The sequence below is a fragment of the Phacochoerus africanus genome, chromosome 8 (genome assembly GCF_016906955.1).
Source record: "Phacochoerus africanus isolate WHEZ1 chromosome 8, ROS_Pafr_v1, whole genome shotgun sequence".
In the NCBI taxonomy this organism is placed as follows: Eukaryota; Metazoa; Chordata; class Mammalia; order Artiodactyla; family Suidae; genus Phacochoerus; species Phacochoerus africanus.
The window spans coordinates 17,178,602-17,199,862 of NC_062551.1; the positions used below are offsets into that span (position 1 = coordinate 17,178,602).

At 37.7% G+C, this 21,261-nt stretch overlaps 1 protein-coding gene across 7 annotated transcripts in view; it reads right to left on the reverse strand.

The window, feature by feature from the left end:
* Window positions 1-3,685: 3,685 nt before the first annotated feature.
* The window catches only part of NFAT5 (nuclear factor of activated T cells 5), a 120,456-nt gene continuing 102,880 nt past the window's right edge, over window positions 3,686-21,261 (reverse strand). For 4 of the 7 annotated variants that reach the window (XM_047793806.1, XM_047793808.1, XM_047793811.1 and 1 more), the window contains 6 exons: window positions 16,586-16,718; window positions 14,024-14,107; window positions 10,362-10,507; window positions 6,905-9,404; window positions 5,710-5,953; window positions 3,686-5,007 (listed from right to left, as the gene is read on the reverse strand). In XM_047793806.1, coding sequence (XP_047649762.1) covers window positions 5,718-5,953; window positions 6,905-9,404; window positions 10,362-10,507; window positions 14,024-14,107; window positions 16,586-16,718 — 3,099 coding nt within the window. In that variant the 3' untranslated portion in view covers window positions 3,686-5,007; window positions 5,710-5,717. The remainder of the gene's footprint in view (window positions 5,008-5,709; window positions 5,954-6,904; window positions 9,405-10,361; window positions 10,508-14,023; window positions 14,108-16,585; window positions 16,719-21,261) is intronic. The other 3 variants (XM_047793807.1, XM_047793809.1, XM_047793810.1) reach the window with 2 other exon arrangements.

The following is a 21,261-nucleotide window of genomic DNA, read 5'->3' on the forward strand; positions in this document are numbered from 1 at the left end:
GTTTTTGGCAACAGTGAAAAATAAAATTCTAAGAAAGGAACATTATCATGGTAAAAAGGCACTTTTCCATAAGCATTTAATCTAGACACAAAATAATTTTTAAAAACTTCCTGAAAGAGATAGTGGAGTAAAAATAGCATTTCATTAATGAGGCTAGAATGACATAAAATAAACGGGGATTAAAAAATTAGAGTACTGAGACAATTCAGAAGTGATATTCTAAGTATTATTCTGATATTCACTACATTATGAACATTATCCTCATGACTTGGTCTAGTGACCCAAATACAGAAAAAAACCTCTTTTTAATATGTTTTACGAGATTCTACTAACTCACTTGCTAGGCTGTATATTCTGAGTTATTTTTCTAACAAAGCTGGTGAACTACAGTTTCTCTTTCATTAAAAGTCCCTCCATATAACTAAAGGCTTGCAGATATAATGGGCTGTCTTGGTTAGAGATGAAGTCAGTGGTCATGAGGCAGAGTAAAGCTAATAGGTCTCATATAGTTTTCAATTAATTAGAAAAAAATCAACTAGAAAGATATCAGAAAAGAAATTTTCACCAGAAAGATGAATTCTCAAGTTACTTGGAGTGAATATTTATAAACCATGTTGAATTTGAGACTTGGATTGTTAAAGCACTTAATTCTGGTCTATAGTTTTTGTTTTTTGTCTTTTGTCTTTTTTTGTCTTTTTAGGGCCTCACCTGAAGCATATGGAGGTTCTCAGGCTAGGGGTCTAATCGGAGCTGTAGCCACAGGCCTACACCATAGCCACAGCAATGCCAGATCCGAGCCACGTCTGCAACCTACACCACAGCTCACGGCAACACCAGATCCTTAACCCACTGAGTGAGGCCAGGGATCAAACTCAAAACCTCATGGTTCCTAGTCAGATTCGTTTCCGCTGCACCACAACGGGAACTCCTGGTCTGTAATTGTTGATGCTTCTAAACAGACATCACTTTTCCAAGACAAGCATTTATAATGGCTTAAATGGTCAAAAGGAATTATCTTAGTTGTAGGGGGACTCAGATAAAACTTCTTTCTTATTTCCTTTGACACAATTTTCCCTGGGCAGATTAACTGATGTTCTAATGGGCAAGAAAAGGACTATAATGAAATTCCCAACTATCGCATAAACAATATTACAAAAAAAGAAAGGAAGGTCCCTTATTAAGACTGCTTCTATAATAAACAAAGCCCTTTAAAACCTTGTTCTAGAGAGACTGGCGAAAACAGATTTGCGTCGGTTAAGTAACAACATCATACTCTAATCACAAAGGTAACATGATAAAGCTCGGAAGCAGAATATTAATTCTAATTATCTTCTCCCTATTGGTACAGATCATTAATGGAATGACAATAAGCAATAAACCACACGCATGTGTGTGCACACACACTTAAAAGAGACACACAGATAAGCTCCAAGCATGTGAGCTGCTAAAACCAAGAACAATCGAATGCAAAAATATAAAGGAATAAAATGTGGTTCATGGTTTATTTAGGTCCATCTGCCATAAGTAAATTTAATATGTTGTTTTCAAGGCCTCGGCCGGCTCATGGAGTCTTTCCTGTATATAGCTATAACTTGTTAACAGTAATGTGGAAACTGCATTAGCACAACTATCAACCACTGACTACTGAGCTAACTAACTCTTCAGTAAGAAGATGAATACTTTCTGTAACCAAATAGCATATTTTGAATGCTGTACTTAACATTGACCTTTTGGGGTGAGGAACATTTAACAATGATTAAAAAAAAAAATCCATCAGTGTTGAATAAGAATACGGTATCTCAGCACAGCCCTTGTATAAATAACCACAAAATTTACGAAAATAAAAATTGTTTTTTTTTGCCTCCATCCAATCAAACCACTACAGTTCAGGTTGCATGTTCTGTTCTAAACTTAGATATTATAAAACAGAAAATTGGTCCCTGGTGACTTGGCATTGGCAATCAGCATCTTACAGTGATAAACCTCTTGCTAAACAACAGAACAGAAGTCAGCACACAAGCCAGTCTTGTTGCCACCACTTCATCTGTAAAGCAGTGTTAACGTCTAGCTGGAACTTGATGAACAAACAGGCTTTCTGAGTCTCCTGCAAAATCTCTTGGGAAAAAAATTCAGAAAACTCAGAAATAAACTTACAACATTTTATTTCTACTTCTTATTTTTATACCAGTGGAGAAGCTTTCTGACCTCAGTCGACCCTCTGTAGTGAAAGTTTTAAATTTTAAAACTGAAGCACTGGATTGTGTGGCTGGTCCTTCTCATAACCTGAACTATATTGGGTAATTTTTCCTGATGGGGTGGGGAGGAAAATGCTTTTGGTTTAGAGAATTTATAAAGTAGCTCTGGATCTTACAAGATGGGGAAAATGTTATTAAAATTACAAACATGGTTTTTTTAGTGTCTTTATAAATAAAAGGCATAGAATACAGAAAGCCAATTAATAATAGCAATAACAATAATAAAATATTAAATATATAGTGAGCAAAGACTGAATGGCTCATTCTTGTGAAACACCATTTGACACAACTGCCTAAATGGGTTTCCTTACTCTAACATTTTGCTGAGTGAAAGATCCAGCGAACACAAAGTAAGCTGCCTTTAGCCCACTAATCACATCAAGGAACTGCCTGATGGAATGGCCACAGATGAACAGGTCATTTATTTCAAAAGATACTTAAATACTCAATAAAGACATAACAAACCCCCCCTCACTGATATCAGACGCCACGATGTGGTAGAACATCAGACAAACTCACAAATTTACCACAAAATGTGTGGCAAAAAAAGAATAGTTTATATATATGTATATATATAAATTTCTATATTTATGCCAATGTACTCACTCAGTACAAATAGCAAAATAGTATACCATTTCCTAAATACAAAATATAGCTTTCCAAAAAAATGAAACACACATTAGATATAAACCATCCAAAACTTGAACGATTGAAAACTGTATTCAAAATTAAATGACCCAGAGTAGGTCTCTTTCTGAAAAGTTCCCTTCATATCGGCAAGAAGCCTGTACTACTGAAAACATAATTCAATGCCTCTCAATCAGAGAGAGAAAGAAAGAAAGGTTTGGAGGTGGAGGGAAGAATATATGAGAACAAAGAGAAAAAACAAATTAGAGTACATTCAAAGAAACAAGGAAGACCATCACAAAAAGGGGGAAAAAAATCTGACCATATAAACAAAACCAACACCACACTTCCACAAAATTCAACTAAATGTATAGGATAGAAAAAATAAAAATAAAAAACAGAAAAGTAGCCTTCAACAAACAATTAACAGGCTATTTTTTATACACTTAAAAATAAATGAAATGGACAAGAATGCCAAAACATCTTATCTACATATAGAAGCCACACACAATTTGGCCTTAAACTGTATTAACAGCTTTCTACATGCCAAAAGGAGAACAAGACATAAGCATGTGTCCAGACAACAGGTTGTAGTGAGAAGCAGGCATCCCATGGGTGGTGAGAACACCCAAAACTGTATAACTAATGCTACAACGGCAAATTCTGGAGTGTGTTATTTTGCTTTCTATAGATGTAACACAATTTAATTCTTCATTTTAAGTCAATGATATGACCCTGTAAAGCCTAAGGCTTGTGGGAACCATCAGGTAAGTGACCACTTCAAACTGTAAAGCACTGAGGTGACAGGTGAATTACACTCACTGCAGCTTAGGGAGAAGTGATATTTCAAAACATTTTAGTTTTTTTTTTTTTTGGATAGGCAAGAAATAGATTTATTAGGATAGGATGCTTGTGAGAGATGCAAGCGGGCAGGCAAGGAGGCTCTGCCCCAAGGATCCAGTGGGCTAGTTTTTCCTTTTTTTTTTTTTTTTAAATTAAAATTTACACTGCTTCCTAACAGAGGGAAAAATTTGAAGACTTCAGAACAGCACCGTTCATGGGAAAAAAAAATGCATTGTTTTTCTTGTTTCTCAGCAGTCAGCTCTCCTTATTCCTGAAAGGGCACCCCCTCCTCCCCCGGCCGCTTGTGCTGCAGGAGTTGCTGGGTTACCCCAGATCAAAGTGGCCTTTTCAATTAGTTACTAGAGGGTCACAAACCTATTAGTATATTAATTGTTTAAAATAAAGAAGAAGAGGGAGAGAATAACAGATGACTATAAAAAGGGAATACCAGTCCAAGCCTGGGATAACAAAGCAAATTACTCTGTCAGTTTTAATGACTGTAGGAGGATATCAGAACATAATTTACCATACATTACCCCCTTCATTTTTATAGAGCAAGATAATTATTTTTCTATGCACAGTTATGGCTAAAACCCTCACCAGAAATACAGAGAAGTAATAATTCTCTGAAAAATAACATCAATAGCATTCCAGCTGTTCCCAGTTTGTAAGTGTGTTGTCTGTGATAAAGAAGCCTCTTATCTGTGTAGAGCTCTTAATACAGCTTACTTGTCAGAATGTTACTCCTTCAGTTTTTCCATAAAAACTGAAAAAAGATTCCTTCATCACTTTGGCCAATGGCTGTGTTTTTTATACTAAAAAGTCACAGCCTTAGTTATTACTTGAACTTTCCTTTTTCAAAAACCACTACTTGACTAAAACAAGGCAGGAAAGAAAATATGAATGAAGAACAAAAGTAAACATGACAACATGAATTCTTTTCTAATAGCAATAATAACTGAGTGGTCCAGCTTATCAATTTAAACTGTTCTTTTAAAGAAATAGTGCCTAGGAAAATAGTAACAATTAATTCTTTCAGCTGGAAACTCAAATAGTTTCTCAGTCATCACTGTTATTAGGAATATAAAATAAAAAGATGTTAATAATGGTAGACTGCAATAGGCAGCACAGGTGTGCTCTTTTGCAGTCAGAGTAAAATCTATCCATTTACTCAGTCACAGTTTTTCATATTTTGTTTTGTTTTTAAAGTAACAGTTCGATAATCCTCATGGAATCACAAGATCTCAGGATATCTTGAAATCAGGATTTCTTCATGGAATTTCTAAAAAAAGAAGAAGTTTAATGTAACTCACTAGGGAGGGAAAGCATTTATAAACTTCCTGTCACCCTGAATGATACCAAAGTATATTACAGTGCTATACATGATACTTTATCATATTTATACTGTCAGGCTTTTTAGACTATTTCTTGAGAAAGGGAAAAATAAAAGACATAATTATCTCTAATATATAGTACATTCATCAGATGGTCTATCATTCCAAGGCAAAGAAGCTTAGAGCTAGAGGGAATGCCCTGTATTACTAACAATGCAACCTTAAGCTATTTTTCAGAGTAACTGATTTGGGGTTAAAAAAAATACTGTCTTGTAAGAAAGCCACATTTTAAAAGATCAGAGTCTAAACGGTGTCATTACTTGAATCTGCTAAGAATAATACAATTTATTGATGCTTTTCAGCAAGAAAGAAGCTAAAATGGAGCTCCCGTTGTAGCTCAGTGGTTAACAACTAGTATCCATGAGGACGTGGGTTTGAACGCTGGCTTCACTCAGTGGGTTAAGGATCCAGCGCTGCTGTGAGCTATGGTGTAGGTGGCAGACGCAGCTTGGATCCCAAGTTGCTGTGGCTGTGGCTGTGGCTGGCAGCTTTAGCGCCAATTGGACCCCTAGCCTCCATATGCCTAGGGTGGAGCCCTAAAAAGACAAAGGAAAAAAACAAAAAACAAAAAACTAAAATGCAATACTTACATATCCAGTTAAAAGGAGCCAGTCAGGTTGTTCCCTTGGTTTTGCAATGAAACAAGCAAATCAATCTTTTCAATGTTCTGGTTGGTGTTTAGAGAGGATGTCAGCGGAGAATTCTCCGGCATTTGCTGAGAAAGAAGTGTTGTGACAGGTGGCTGGTTCTCATTTTGTGGTTGGCCTGGCTGACTTATGGCCATTAACTGATCTGGTAATGTAGCTGGTCCAGAAGTTAAAAGTGGATTGCAATCTGCAGAGACATTTCAAATAGAGAAACTGCCTGATTAGTTACTTTCTGTTAAGATTCATAAGATATTTATTAGTTGCTGGGAGAAATAATTAGTGTATCATTCAGTACAGAGCTAAGAGCAGTAAGGGACCTGAAGCCTCCAAAAAGGTTTTCATTGACTAGTACTGGAATTAATCCTAAGATTTCTCTCAGCAGTATACAAATACAATATTGTTTAGTTATCAGAGTTCTCATCGTGGCTCAGTGGAAACGAATCTGACTAGTATCCATGAAGAAGCAGGTTCGATCCCTGGCCCTTGCTCAGTGGGTTAAGGATCCAGCATTGAGGTGAGCTGTGGTATAGGTCATAGATGTGGCTCAGATGTGGCACTGTTGTGGCTGTGGTGTAAGCCAGTGGCTACGCCTCCGATTTGACCCCTAGCCTGGGAACCTCCATATGTAGCAGGTATGGCCTTTACAAAAACAAACAAAAAAAATGCTTAGGTATCATAAGTTCTATATAATTTTCTAGGTATATAAACATTGAAGATGGGTTTCTATCTCCTTCGAAACTACCTACTTCAATTGGCTGAGATATTTTCTGTCATTCTTACTTCATTTTCAAGTTTATAGATTAAAATGGCAAACATTTATATACATACATATATATACATATACACATATTTATATACATACATGTATATATATAAACACACACATATAGACATTACATTAACCCTCCTAATATCTTTATCAAGTGTATAATATAACCACCACTCTAGATGTGGAAAGTGAGGCTCATTTAAGTCAAATAACCTGTCTAAGGTCTTAGTCCATAAGTGGTATAGCTGGGACTTGAACTTAATTTGGTATAAGTATAATCTATGTTTTGCTTCCTTCTAGTAGTAATAATAATGTGACCATTTCAACCAAAGACATTTAGGAAATAAGAAATTAGAAAGTGTTTCTTACTATTTTGAATGCCAAATAAGAACATTCCTGAAGTCTGTTGAGAAGAGCCAGGAGAATTCTGTAGCTGGTTCATTGTACCTCCTGTAGTGTTGTGAAATAAAGTAGCCTGTGGCTGAGGTGAAGATGTGGCTCCTTGGATTCCAGGTATGTTGTTCTGAGAGGAATAAAGAGGAGACTGTTGCATGTCTTGTTGGTTTATACTGTTCTGCAATGCAGACATGGATGCTGGAGAAAGGAAGAGAGTTACTTGCTGCTCTTGAGAACTGGGTGACCCTTGGACCAACTGAATCTGAGGAGAGCTATGGAACAAGGATGTCTGTGATGATTCGGACTGGGCAGGACCTGGGTTCTGAAGTGAGGAAACTGTGGGCTGATTCTGAAATTGCATGGGCTGTTGTTCTTGATTCATTTGGGCTATATTATTTTGTTGATGAAAAATTGACTGGTTCTGCTGCTCCTGATTAGCCATTGGATTTTGACTTGGATTGAATATCATGTTTGGTGGTGGTTGCTTTTGAGATGCCATTGTAGCCATGGTATTCTGGTTGCTGAATAAAATGCTCTGCTGTTGCTGTTGCTGTTGCTGCTGTTGCTGCTGTTGTTGCTGCTGCTGCTGCTCCTGGGATGGAGAGTTACTCTGGATGGCAACCATTGAGTGCTGTGACTGGAAGATTGTTCCTTGTTGATTTTGAGGTATTGGGTTAGGAGGAAGGGAGCCCAGGGAAACCTGAGGCTGAAACAGACCTTGCTGGGAGGGTTGTGCCTGTTCTTGGGAAAGCATAGGGGTCTGGATGTGTGATATTGGAGCCTGCTGTTGGAAGGCAGCCTGTTGCTCAGTGTTTGATGTTGACTGAAGTGGAGAAATTGAATTCTGAGCTGCAAAAAATGAAATCTGTTCCTCTTGGGCAACTGTGTTAGTTTGAAGATTATTCATTGGACTCTGGGAAAGAAATATGTTCGCTGACTGCTGGTCTTGAGGAACAGAAGAGCCCTGTAGCACAGCCATGGTACTTTGAGAGTGAAACATTGGAGGCTGCATTTGTTCAGAGGAGGTTGTAGAAGTCTGACTGCGGACAATAGGATTTGGATTATGGAAAATAGAACCTTGAGTTTCCTGGGAAAGGTTCTGAGCATCAGCAATAGGATTCTGAGGATGAAAAAGTTGAGCCTGTGAATGAGAAGACTGCTGCAAAAAATTCCCTGATTGGAGTGACATCATCTCATTGCCTTGCTGGAATAAACCATTACCTTGCTGCTGAGTACCACTGTTCTGAACATTCATTATACTTTTGGTAGATGAAAAAAGGTTAACTTGAGGTTGACTGTCGCCACTATGTTGCATCTGGACCATAGTCTGAAAGACACTGTTCTGAATCTGTTTTGCTTGTGCTCCAGTTTCTTCTCCATCTCCTGAACTTGATGTCTGAAACATGGTAGTGCCAGGGGTTGCAACCTGCTGTGTGGTAGTAGTAGCAGTTTCATTTCCAGAAACTGCAGGAGGAGAAGAAAACAATTCACATTGCATTTGCATGTCCTCATTGGTAGATAATGCACTCATCATGTGGGAAGTCTGCTGGTAAACTGGGGACTGCTGAAGGTTTCCATTTGCTGAGCCAGTTGAAGGAAATAGCTCTGACTGAATCTGGGCAGCTGCCTGGCAGATACTCTGTTGCATCTCCATCACCATTGCAGCTGATGATTCCATCACTTGCTGCTGCTGTTGTTGCTGCTGTTGATTAGATAACGCATTTTCAGTCTGTGGGTGAACACTTTCAGCTCTTCCAGCTATTAAATTATCTGGTCTGGTATGGACTGCTGGCTCTGTTGAGGAAAACATTCCAGGGCTTACGCTATTTTGAATTTGACTGACTTGTTGAAAAATGTCTGCACTAAGCTGTTCTTGAACATTCTCATTACTATCTGGAGCAGAAAATAAAACTGAAGATAACTGTTGCTGTGCCTCTAAAACCTGTTGGACCAAGTCAACATTTCCATTGCTGCCACTGGCAGTACTGCCTGTAAAACTTCCTGCCTGCAACTGTTGAATCGTATTCTGTAGCTGACTCACACTATTTGGTGACGGGAAAATATTTGATGAAATTTGCTGCTGTAAAGTCTGTGCTTGTTCTTGTAGTGGTGACTGCTGCTGTTGCTGTGATGCCTCAGCCAGGTGTGTCAAATTAACCACTGAACCATCTGACTGCAATACCTCTCTAGACGGAGTTTCTCTTGTCTGAAACTGTGTAGCCTGCTGCAGTAGTGCATCACCAGTGGGCAGCTGACTAGAAGCAGAAACTGCTGGAAAGGTACCGGGCTGTGAAATATCCTGTGTTTGGATAGTCGTCAGGGTCTCTGGGTTGTATGTCTTGGGCTGAATCTGTTGCTGCTTTTCATTTTCAGAAGGCAAGTGAGAAGATGATGATGATGAAAAAGACCCATTTCCTGCTATGTTAGAGATATTGTCTAATGTTTGTTGAGTTGATCCAACTGTTTTTGCAGCCTAAAAAATAAAAATGACCAAATAACATGTATATATAAATATTAAATGAGCTCACCTGATACTTGAAAAATTATTATTACTATTAAAACATAATACAGGACCAATTTTCCACTCTGTATGATTATTTGGAAAATTGGTATAAGACTATGATTCACAGTGATAACATGATGTTTTACTACAATCCTGATTTTAAAGTATTAGAAGCAGAGATAGTCAAATAAGGAAGGGAAAATAAATAAATAAATAAATAGGAAGGGAAGAATAATTAGCTACTGATATGCTCAGGACAGTAAAACTATTAATTCTATGGTTTATGAATAATAGCAAATTTAAAAATATCTCCATTTATAGATCACTGGTAACATTATGGGGGTGGGTGGCAAGGGAAAAAGGGAAAAGGAGTTACAGGAAAGGTCTGGAGGAGAAAAGGAAATTAAATGTTTCTAATTCTGAAAATGCTAAACTAGTACTTTCATTAATATCGCACATCGCAAAGGTCTAGCTAACATATTAATTCTTCCCTTGGCAAAAATGTATATTGGAAGTTGCTTTGCTGGCTGTTTTATTTGAGTATAAAATCATTCACTCTGCAGACGCAGATTCAGTCCCTGGCCTCGTTCAGTGGGATAAGGATCCGGTGTTGCCATGAGCTATGGTGTAGATCGCAGATGTGGCTCAGAACCTGTAGTGCTGTGGCTATGGCATAGGCCAGCAGCTCCAGCTCCAATTCGACACCTCGGCCTGGGAACTTCCATATGCTGCAGATGTGGCACTAAAAAGAAAAAAGAAATGAAAAAGAAATCAATCATTCTGCAAAGCAAACGTCATCATCAAGTGCATCTGAAGAGAAACAAATAGGAAAAGTAAAAAGTATAAAGATGGAGAAAGAAATCAAACTACTCAAAATACAGCACTTTTTATATTTGAGGTTGTGAAGCACTAATCAATATAGCTCACCTTAAAAATAGGGGAAGATCTTTTCTCTGCTGTTACTTCCATTGGAGTAACATCTTCACTCTTAATCATACTGCTTGATATGAGTGGAGTGATCAGAGCATTAGGAAGCATCACCTTATCTAAGTTACATCCAGTAGTTTTCATTGCTGCACACACACACCAAAAAAAAAAAAAAAAAAAGAAAAAGAAAGAAAGAAAGAAAGAAAAGTTTAAAACCACTGAAATTAACTCCTTCACGCTAATATGTGCTGTCACATTATTCATGGATTTAAATCTCTTTTTTGATGCTATGATGGCAGCATGAGATAAAAACTGGTGAATCAAAATGTGCTCTCCCTCTTTATTTTTTCTACTCTTTTTCTTTGTACAGCCACATCTGTGGCAAATGGAAGTTCCCAGGCTAGGGGTGGAATGAGAGCTACAGCTGCAGCTACAGGCCTACGCCACAGCCATGGCAACACTGGATCCGAGCCACATCCACAATCTATGCCAGATCCTTAGCCCACTGAGCAGGGCCAGAGATTGAAGCTGCATCCTCACAGACACTATGCTGGGTTCTTAACCTGCTGACCCACAATGGGAACTCCCCTCCCTCTTTTTTTAAGTAGCAGTGGCTTGAGGACTCCTGGTGAGAGCCTGAGACTATGAGTCAAAAATCAAGAAGTTTGAGCATTTTAATTATCAAGTGATATGCATCAGGACCCTTTCAAGGTGCCCTGAATTACAGTGCTTAACATGGCCATGATGTACTATAGAATACAGCTTAGAAATCTTTTAACTACTCTGAACTTTGGTTTATTAATCTGTAAAATGAGACTGAACTATATTATCTCTGACTCCTTCAAGCTCCTAAACCCTTTCACATGGCTGCAAAGAAAAATATATGCTTGCAGCTATTTTTTTACAATCGTCCAATTAACCACTCCTTACAAAGGTGAAACTGAGAGACTGTACATCAATACTTTATCCCTGGGTTCTAAATCTTCATCACATAGTCTTTGATTTATGTAAAATTTTCACTCGTATTTTCCTGTGTGTATATATGTACATATATATGTGTGTGTGTGTGTGTATATACATATATATATATATATAGAGAGAGAGAGAGAGAGAGAGCTTTCTATAAATATTCCCAAGAAGCTGTTTACACTATACACTTGATCTTTTCATTTAATTTCTCTTACTTTTATGTTAAGGATATACACACAGCTGGGTAAAACTGAACATGAATCCACACTTTAGCAGTAGCCTTAATATCTCAAGTAACTATGCAGTTATCCTCCTTACTCTCTACCTGCCCTTGCAAACCCTCTCCAGGGAATGAGAGAGTCATTTATGTTGCTCAGTCCTCATCATTAAAGTATACCTAATTAAATCTCTCAGATGGCACCTGAGTGTTATACTAAAACTTCGATTTCAAAGAATCACAAAAATACATCATTTGTCAAGGGAAATTTCTAGTTGAAAGCTACTGTTTTTTAAAATTGATTGGTAATCTCCAATTAAATGATACTGTATTTAAAAATGACAAGTGAAAAATCTGAACTGATAAGGTAGTTTAACATTCAACTTAATTTTATATCTTCATAAAATTATATGATTTTAGTTCACAAAATTGTCAAAATAAGAAGGTGTGAATTGAGGAAAAGAATTATATGTATATGTGTGTTTCTTACCCAGTTCTTAGGCTTATAAGATTTTGATCAAATGAGTAAATCATTTTATTACCAAAATTAAACACAGTGCTAAAAACCTTTTAACCTTCAGTTTGTCATCTTGTATGAGAAATTTCACACTGGATCAGATTAGTGTCCTTCCAGCCTGATAATCTATGAAAGGAGCATCAAAGAATTTTTGGAGAAAGAGCATGAATGCATCAAAGTTGGTAAAGGATAAACCACAAATGTCCTTTACTTTCTTTAATAAATGATTAACTATGGTTCACCTAATAAATATTATTATTGCTTAGATGTTACCTTACACACTAAAGCTTGATCTATTCTTTTAAAATCCTAGCTAAGTTGACTTCTGGGGTATTATTTAACCTCTCTGGAACCTTAATGTCCTGATCTGTGAAATGAGAATCATAAATTACCTACCAGTTTGGCAGATTAAATGAGATAACGCTGGTAAAGAGTATGTATGCTGCCTCATATTTAATATATGTTCAATAAACATTAGCTACAGTTATCCACAGCACAGATTTGTAAACTGTCCTGTAGTTATTAAATCAGATGATCTTGGCAGTTTACTTACTAGTGCATAATTCCTCATTAATCTATTATGGAAGTATTCATGGTCAGAAATTATAATGGCAAGCTATACTGAACGTGTTATATATATGAATGCTGAATTTTACTACTGACAATTGGGAAAAAACCTACTGCATCTGATAAAATGTATTAAATATTTTATGCCCCTTAAAAATGTAAATATTTAAAATTTTAAAATTTAACTCATTAATTTCATGGCAGAAAAAATAAAAGTAAAAGCTAGAATTACAGGAATAAATCAATGGCCATACATAATGGCAAAAAGGATCCTAATGGAGTATTACAGTTGTACTATAAATCTACTAAGAAAAGAATACTCTACCTATGATGAGACCCTGAGGATACCTTTACTATTTAGAAATAATGATGTCAGAAAAATGAATGATAATGAAAAAACCTAAAACAACTTTTTTTTTTTTTTTTGCTTTTTGGGGCCGCAACCGCAGCGTATGGAGGGTTCCTAGGCTAGGAGAGTCAAATTGGAGCTGCAGCTGCTGGCCTACACCACAGGCATAACAACATAGGATTCGAGCTGCGTTGCAACTCTGACACCACGGCTCACAGCAATGCTGGATCCTTAACCCACTGAGCAAGGCCAGGGATGGAACCTGCATCCTCATGGATGCTAGTCAGATTCCTTAACCACTAAGCCACAACAGGAACCTGCATCCTCATGGATGCTAGTCAGATTCCTTAACCACTAAGCCATGACAGGAACTCCTAAAACAACTTTTTTCAATGCCAGTCATTCCTATTTTGGTCTCTTTAGCCTCATTGTCAACTACTACTCTTATTGGCAGCAAGAAGTTTTATAGACTATTTTACATACATGATTGTACTTTATAAATTTTTAAAAGATTTTTAATATTAAGGAATGAAAAACAAAATTAAAAAACTCTTCCTCTCCAACATATGTTAAAAAGAAAGTTGGGGAGTTCCCATCGTGGCTCAGTGGTTAAAAATCCAACTAGGAACCATAAGGTTGTAGATTTGATCCCTGGCCTCACTCAGTGAGTTAAGGATCTGGCGTTGCCATGAGCTGTGGTGTAGGTCATAGACGTGGCTTGCATCCCACGTTGCAGTGGCTGTGGTGTTGGCCGGCGGCTACAGATCCGATTAGACCCCTAGCCTGGGACCTCCATATGCCTCAGGCGTGGCCCTAGAAAAGACGGGGGGAAAAAAAAGTTGTTTATGTGGTGAATGAAGGGAAATACCAAGTTGGGAAGCAAGTCTCTGCATTCAGTAAAGCTGAATAAGTATTTATTTTATAATATGAAAGATATTCTGCTCATGTTTCAAGTACACAAGAGAAAATAAAATAGCAAGGTTTGCTAGAGAAAATACATAGCATCACTAATTTACAGTTGTTGAGAAGAATCAACTTGGTACCTTTCATGGCCTCTTCAAAAGAGCAAGGTCTTGCCGGACTAGATATTTCCTTCTTCACATTTATATTCAAAGCAGCAGCTGCTGCTATTAAAACAAACACAAAATTAATGTATTTATTTAAACTTATCCTAACAAGATGTGTATCTTAATTATTTAATTAGACTATTTTCTCACAAAGCATTATTAAATTATTTGTTTAGCAGAAATTCTAGGTTAAGATGAGTTTTTATAAATACCAGGCTACACTGTAAAATACACCAATCTCTGGGTAGGGAGAAGCATAATGCTCCTTTAAAAAAAAAAACAAAAACAAAAACAAAATAAAAGCAACTGCAACTTTAAAACATTTTTTCTTCTAACATTAAAAAATTTTTCTTCTGACAGTACACACAATGATGATATTAGATGAGTAGAAGATTGATATGAGATTTTTAAAAATTTACCAAATAACTGTAGCTCACTAGCATGAAAAAAAATTAACTATTCACCTACATAAATGATTCAGAAATAGTCAAAGAGCTAAATTAAAAAAATGTGATAAAAATACAAAATCTTGGAGTTCCTGTGGTGGCGCAGTGGTTAACGAATCTGACTAGGAACCACGAAGTTGCCGGTTCAATCCCTGGCCTTGCTCCATGGGTTAAGGATCCGGCGTTGCCGTGAGCTGTGGTGTGGGTCACAGATGCGGCTCGGATCCCTAGTTGCTGTGGCTGTGGTAAAGGCCAGCGGCTACAGCTCCGATTAGACCCCTAGCCTGGGAACCTCCATATGCCGCAGGAGTGGCTCTAGAAAAGGCAAAAAGACCAAAACAAACAAACAAAAAAAACCCAAAGAACCCCCCAAATCTATAACATTATGATTATTCTTTTTTTTTTTCCCTTTTTCTTTTTGGCCACACTGGTGGCATGTGGAAATTCCCAGGCCAGTGACTGAACCCTTGCCACAGTAGTGAGTAGTGATAACACTGGATCCTTAACCTGCTGAGCCACATGGGAACCCCAGTCATGATTTAAAAAAAGAAAAAGGGGAGTTCCCGTCATGGCGCAGTGGTTAACGAATCCGACTAGGAACCATGAGGTTGCGCGTTCGGTCCCTGCCCTTGCTCAGTGGGTTAACGATCCGGCATTGCCGTGAGCTGTGGTGTAGGTTGCAGACGTGGCTCGGGTCCCGCGTTGCTGTGGCTCTGGTGTAGGCCGGTGGCTACAGCTCCGATTCAACCCCTAGCCTGGGAACCTCCATATGCCGAGGGAGCGGCCCAAGAAATAACAACAACAACAAAAAAGACAAAAGACAAAAATAAATAAATAAATAAAAATAAAAAAAGAAAAAAAGAAAAAGGGAGTAGATAACATTAAGTGATAGAAAGAATCATCAAGATTAATCATAACTCTTAGTTACTATTTCCATCTTTTGTTGCCAGGGCTTTCTTTCCTTGCCACCATTTTCACTCTGTACCTCAATGAAGCCTGAATCATTTGGCAATAATATACCAATAAACTTAGGATATAAGGAAGAACTGCTAATTCTAAAGCATGCCTGAAATAGGAATGGAGTAAACCAATGGTAAGCATGGCTGAAACCAAGCCTGGGGTCAATAAAACATCTGAAGAATTTCCACATCCAAAATGTTCTCCCTACTTCTGCCAGGAGAAGGCTTCTCTTCTTTAGGTAACTATATGAATGTAGGCAAAACATTTACTAGATACTTCTTACTCAGAGATCTTTTTAATTTTTTAAGCAATTGCTCTGGTTTCTAAAGCACATGTTTTACCTAAATGCTTAAAATTAATTTAAAATATTTATTTACCAGAAGTCTTTGATATTTTTGATTACACAAATTAGAAAATGTTACTGGCACATAAACTCTATTTATGATATTATCACCTATCACTCCAAGTTCATCCCTCATTTTTCCCAAAATGCATCCTATAAACTAGCCAGACTAAAAACTATTAGCAGTTTCCCAAAGTTGTTACTTTCATCTTTCAGCACATAAGAGGTACTCAATGAATGATAATTCTCACTAAGGAAAAACCTACATGGTAACTCTGGAGAGCCTAACTTCAAAGCATTTCTTTCATTATCAGAGCATAAGGCAGAAATTACTTTCTCTCTCTCTCTCTTTTTTGCTTTTTAGGGCCACACCCAAGGCATATGGAAGTTCTCAGGCTAGGGGTCTAATTGGACCTATAGCTGCCGGCCTACACCACAGCCATGGCAACATCAGATCTGAGCTGTGTCTGCGACCTACACCACAGCTTATGGCAACGCCGAATCCTTAACCCTGAGTGAGGCCAGGGATTGAACCCGAAATCTCATGGTTCCTAGTCAGATTCATTTCTGCTGCACCATGACGGGAACTACCAGAAATTATTCTCTTAACATAATAGTACAAGCAGTGTTTGGTGACTATCTTCATAGGAAATAATGCCATCTCCAAAAAATATTAGTATCAATTCACCTTAGCACACAACTTTTAAGTTGGCTGGTCTTCTTCATATTCATCCAAACAACTAGAAGTTAATATTTTTTTTTGGTTCAGAACTTTTTATTTTGACATACCTGGGTCTGGAGTGTAAGTGAATGGCTGAACATCATGAGATCTTCCAGCATTGGTCACTACATATATTCCCACTGATACTGGCAAAGTTATATGTTGGTCATGATATGGGGGAACCTTCACAATAAGATGATTCTAAGTGAAAGAAAATTATGAGTTAGAAAAGAAGCAACATTTAAAAATTTGAAATACTAAAATTTAGTACATTTCTTGTTAGCTGTAAAGTTTAAAAAGTCTGACCGGGGGAATATGCGTTATTTAAAAGCTCAAATTCATGTACATTAATACACTAATCTTAAAACTGCTTTTAAGTCAAAATACCAATGTTTTACAATGGCTTACAAGGTCGGTGTTCTGTCAACTTTATCTCATTTCCATTCTCCCGAAGCTTGTTACTGACCTTCCAGACATACTAGAAGGTCAGTAAGACTTTTACAGTAATGTTTCACACTGATACATTAAATTCACTTTTTTGGGGTTTTTTTATTTGTTTCGTTTTTTGCTTTTTAGGGCCACACCCGTGGCATATGGAAGTTCCCAGGCTAGTGGCTGAACTGGAGCTACAGGTGCTGGTCTACACCACAGCCATAACAACACAGGATCCAAGCCACGTCTATGAGCTACACCACAGCTCATGGCAATGCCAGAACCCTGATGCACTGAGAGAGGCCAGGGATCGAACCTGCATCCTCATAGATACTAGTCGGATTCGTTTCCACTGAGCCACAATGGGAACTCCTGTTTATTTCAAAAATAGCACTTATCACCACCTGAAATTACTGTGATTATCTGCTTGTTTTTTGTTCCTTTCTAACCATAAGAATGTAAGCTACATGAGGACCCAGGATGTTCTGTTCTTCATTCTATCTCCAATGTTAAGCACCTCACACAAAACACATGCAAATATATTTGTTGGAAAAAAAATGAATAAATTTTCAGGAAAAAAGTGTGGTCATTAAGCACAATGTCAGTTACCATATGTTTTGTACAACCTTAACAGTGATATGTACTTTGCAACACAGTTCACTGTTTCCAATCATTTTAATTCTCATTCAAAGTCAACAGGGTTCACTTACACTACTGGTGGGAATATAAGCTGGTGTAACCACTATGGGAAACAATATGGAGGGTCCTTAAAAAACTAAAAATAGAACTACCATATGATCCAACAACCCCACTCCTAGGAATACATCCAGACAGAACGATAATTTAAAAAGATAAAGGCATCCCTATGTTCACAGCAGTACTATTCACAAGAGTCAAGACATGGAAATAACCGAAATGTCCAATGACAGATGAAAGGGTGAAGAAGATGTACATACACACAACAGAATACTACTCAGCCATAAAAAGAGTAAAATAATGTCATTCGCAGAAACACAGATATAGCTAGAGATTCTCATACTAAGTGAAGTAAGTCAGAAAGAGAAAGACAAATACCATATGATATCACTTATATCTGGAATCTAATATATTACACAAATGAACCTATCTACAGAAAAGAAACTCATGGACATGGAGAACAGATCTGTGGTTGCCAGGGGGGAGGAGTGGGATGGACTGGGAGTCTAAGATACAAACTATTGCATTTAGAGTGGATAAGCAATGAGATCCTGCTGTATAGCACTGGGAACTATATTCAATCACTTGTGATGGAACATGATGAAAGATAAGAGAGAGAATGTGTATATATATATATATATATATATATATAGATAGATAGATAACTGGGTCACTTTGCTGTGCAACAGAAACTGACAGAACATTGTAAATCAACTATAATAAAAATTTTTTAAAAAAGAAAGAAAAGGGAAGAGTTCCATAGATGGTTCACTAGCACTTACTCAAGGGAACTACAGTTTCTTAAAAGATACTGTGAACCACATTTGACTTGTTCTCTTCTTCCCTAGCATATTATAGTCATGGGACGGAACATCAAGGGGTAGTGATTATGCTTTTGTATCAAGTATGTTACAGGCAGGAGGTCAATGCTGAGTGGTGAGGATGAAGTGAATCTGGTGACATTTTTTACTTAGACTATAATAGCTGGTTGACTCAGATGAATAGAACATGTGACAAATAAGACTAAGATTTCAATTTCTGAGTACCTAATTTGTTTCTAAGCCATTGTAAACTACTCTCTGAAATAATCACATTATAAATTTTTAAAATAGCTTTTTTTTTTTTTTGTCTTTTTGCTATTTCTTTGGGCCGCTCCCGCGGCATATGGAAGTTCTCAGGCTGGGGGTCGAATCGGAGCTGTAGCCGCCAGCCTATGCCAGAGCCAGAGCAACTCGGGATCTGAGCTGCGTCTGCAACCTATACCACAGCTCACAGCAACGCCAGATCGTTAACCCACTGAGCAAGGCCAGGGACCGAACCCACAACCTCATGGTTCCTAGTCGGATTCGTTAACCACTTCGCCACGACGGGAACTCCAAAAATAGCTTCTTATTTATGGCATTAATACAATGCTTCCTGAGTACAGTTAGCCATCTCAAAAAAAAAAAAAAAATCACACCTTTAAGTCAGATGAAAAAACATGTATAAATGTGTGTGTATCAACAGGTATTAGGGGGCAAAATCAGAAAGCACATACTTTTTTTTTTTTTGCACATGAGGCCATCAAAAATGTACCTGCTTTGATCTAACTTCTAAAAAAGAGAGTTTTAAAATCTTGTCCATCTTCTTTTTTTTTCCTTTGGTTAAACACTGCAACTACATCACGAAGCAGTCCTACCTACAGTTAAGGAGATGGCTGAATGGATGGACTTGTGATCTCCATCTTAAAATTATTACACAAACTCAATTAACTGTTACTATTCTTCTGAATAAAAACTTGTTCTTGGCAATTGGTAACAGAATTAGCATATAAAAGTCAGACGCCAGAGTTCCTGTCGTGGCTAGGCGGTTAACAAACCCGAGTAGGATCCATGAGGACTCGCTCAGTGGGTAAAGGATCTGGTGTTGCCATGACCTGTGGTGTAGGTCACAGACACAGCTCAGATCTCGCGATGAGTAGTGATAGGGAGGTTTTATTTTTCTTCCTTTTTCAGCTGCATCTGCAGCATATGCAAGTTCCAGGGCCAGGGATCGAATCCAAGCCACAACAGAGACAATGCCAGATCCTTAACCCACCACGCCACAGTGGGAACTCCAATAGCAAGTTGTTTTTAAACTCTCAAAAATTAAGAGCAATTAGCTACCACTTAGCTAGGAGTACAATATAGATAAAACATACAAAGAGATAGGAGACCACTGGAGCAGGCAGAATATTCTCTGTGGTAAAGAGAGAAGAATATCTGAATTATAATTTCTTAGAAAAATCATTCTCAGCAAAATTTCAGCCAACTGAATCCAACACCATATAAAAAAGATCATACACCACAACCAAGTGGGATTCATTACAGGTTCACAAGGATGGTTCAACACATGCAAATCAATCAACGTCATATACCACATTAACAAAAGTCAAAAACCACATGATTATCTCAGTAGATGCAGAAAAAGCATTTGACAAAGTCCAACATCCATTCATGACAAAAACTCTTAACCAAAGTGGGTATGGAGGGAACATACCTTAACATAACAAAAGCCATTTGTGACAAACCCACAGCAAATATAATACTCAATGAAGAAAAGCTGAAAGCCTTCCTGCTAAAATCCGGAACAAGACAAGGATGCCCACTCTCACCACTTTTATTCAATGCAGCATTGGAAGTTCAGGAGTTCCCGTCACGGCGCAGTGGTTAACGAAGCCGACTAGGAACCATGAGGTTGCAGGTTTGATCCCTGGCCTTGCTCAATGGGTTAATAACGATCCGGCATTGCCTTGAGCTGTGGTGTAGGTTGCAGACTCAGCTGGGATCCCGCGTTGCTCTGGCTCTGGTGTAGGCCAGTGGCTACAGCTCTGATTGGACCCCTAGCCTGGGAACCTCCATATGCTGCAGGAGCGGCCCAAAAAATGGCAAAAAGACAAAAAGACAAAAAAAAAAGTATTGAAAGTCCAAGCCACAGCAATCAGACAAACCAAAGTTCTCCAAATTGGAAGAGAAGAGGTAAAATTGTCACTCTATACAGACGATATGATACTACATATAGAAAATCCTAATAAGGACTCCACACAAAAACTACTCAAACTCGTCAATGAATTGTGCAAAGTAGCAAGATATAAGATTAACATTCAGAAATTGGCTGCATTTCTGTATACTAAAAATGAAATATTACAAGAGGAATTAAAAAAATACCTTTTAAAATTGCACCCCAAATAATTAAATACCTAGGAATAAAACTGTCCAAGGTGAAAGACTTATATGCTAAGAACTATAAAACATTAATCAAGGAAATTAAAGAGGATTCAAAAATGGAAAGATATTCCATGCTCCTGGGTTGGAAAAATTAATACCATAAATATGGCCATACTACCCAAAGCAATCTACAGATTCAGTGCAATTCCCCCTATCAAATTACCCATGACATTTTTCAAAGAACTAGAACAAACAATCCAGAAATTTATATGGAACCATAAAAGACCCAGAATTGCCAAAGCAATCCTGAGGAACAAAAACCAAGCAGGAGGCATAACTCTCCCAGACTTTTACAAAGCTGCAATAATCAAGACAGTGTGGTACTGATAGCAAAACAGACATACAGACCAATGGAACAGAACAGAGAACCC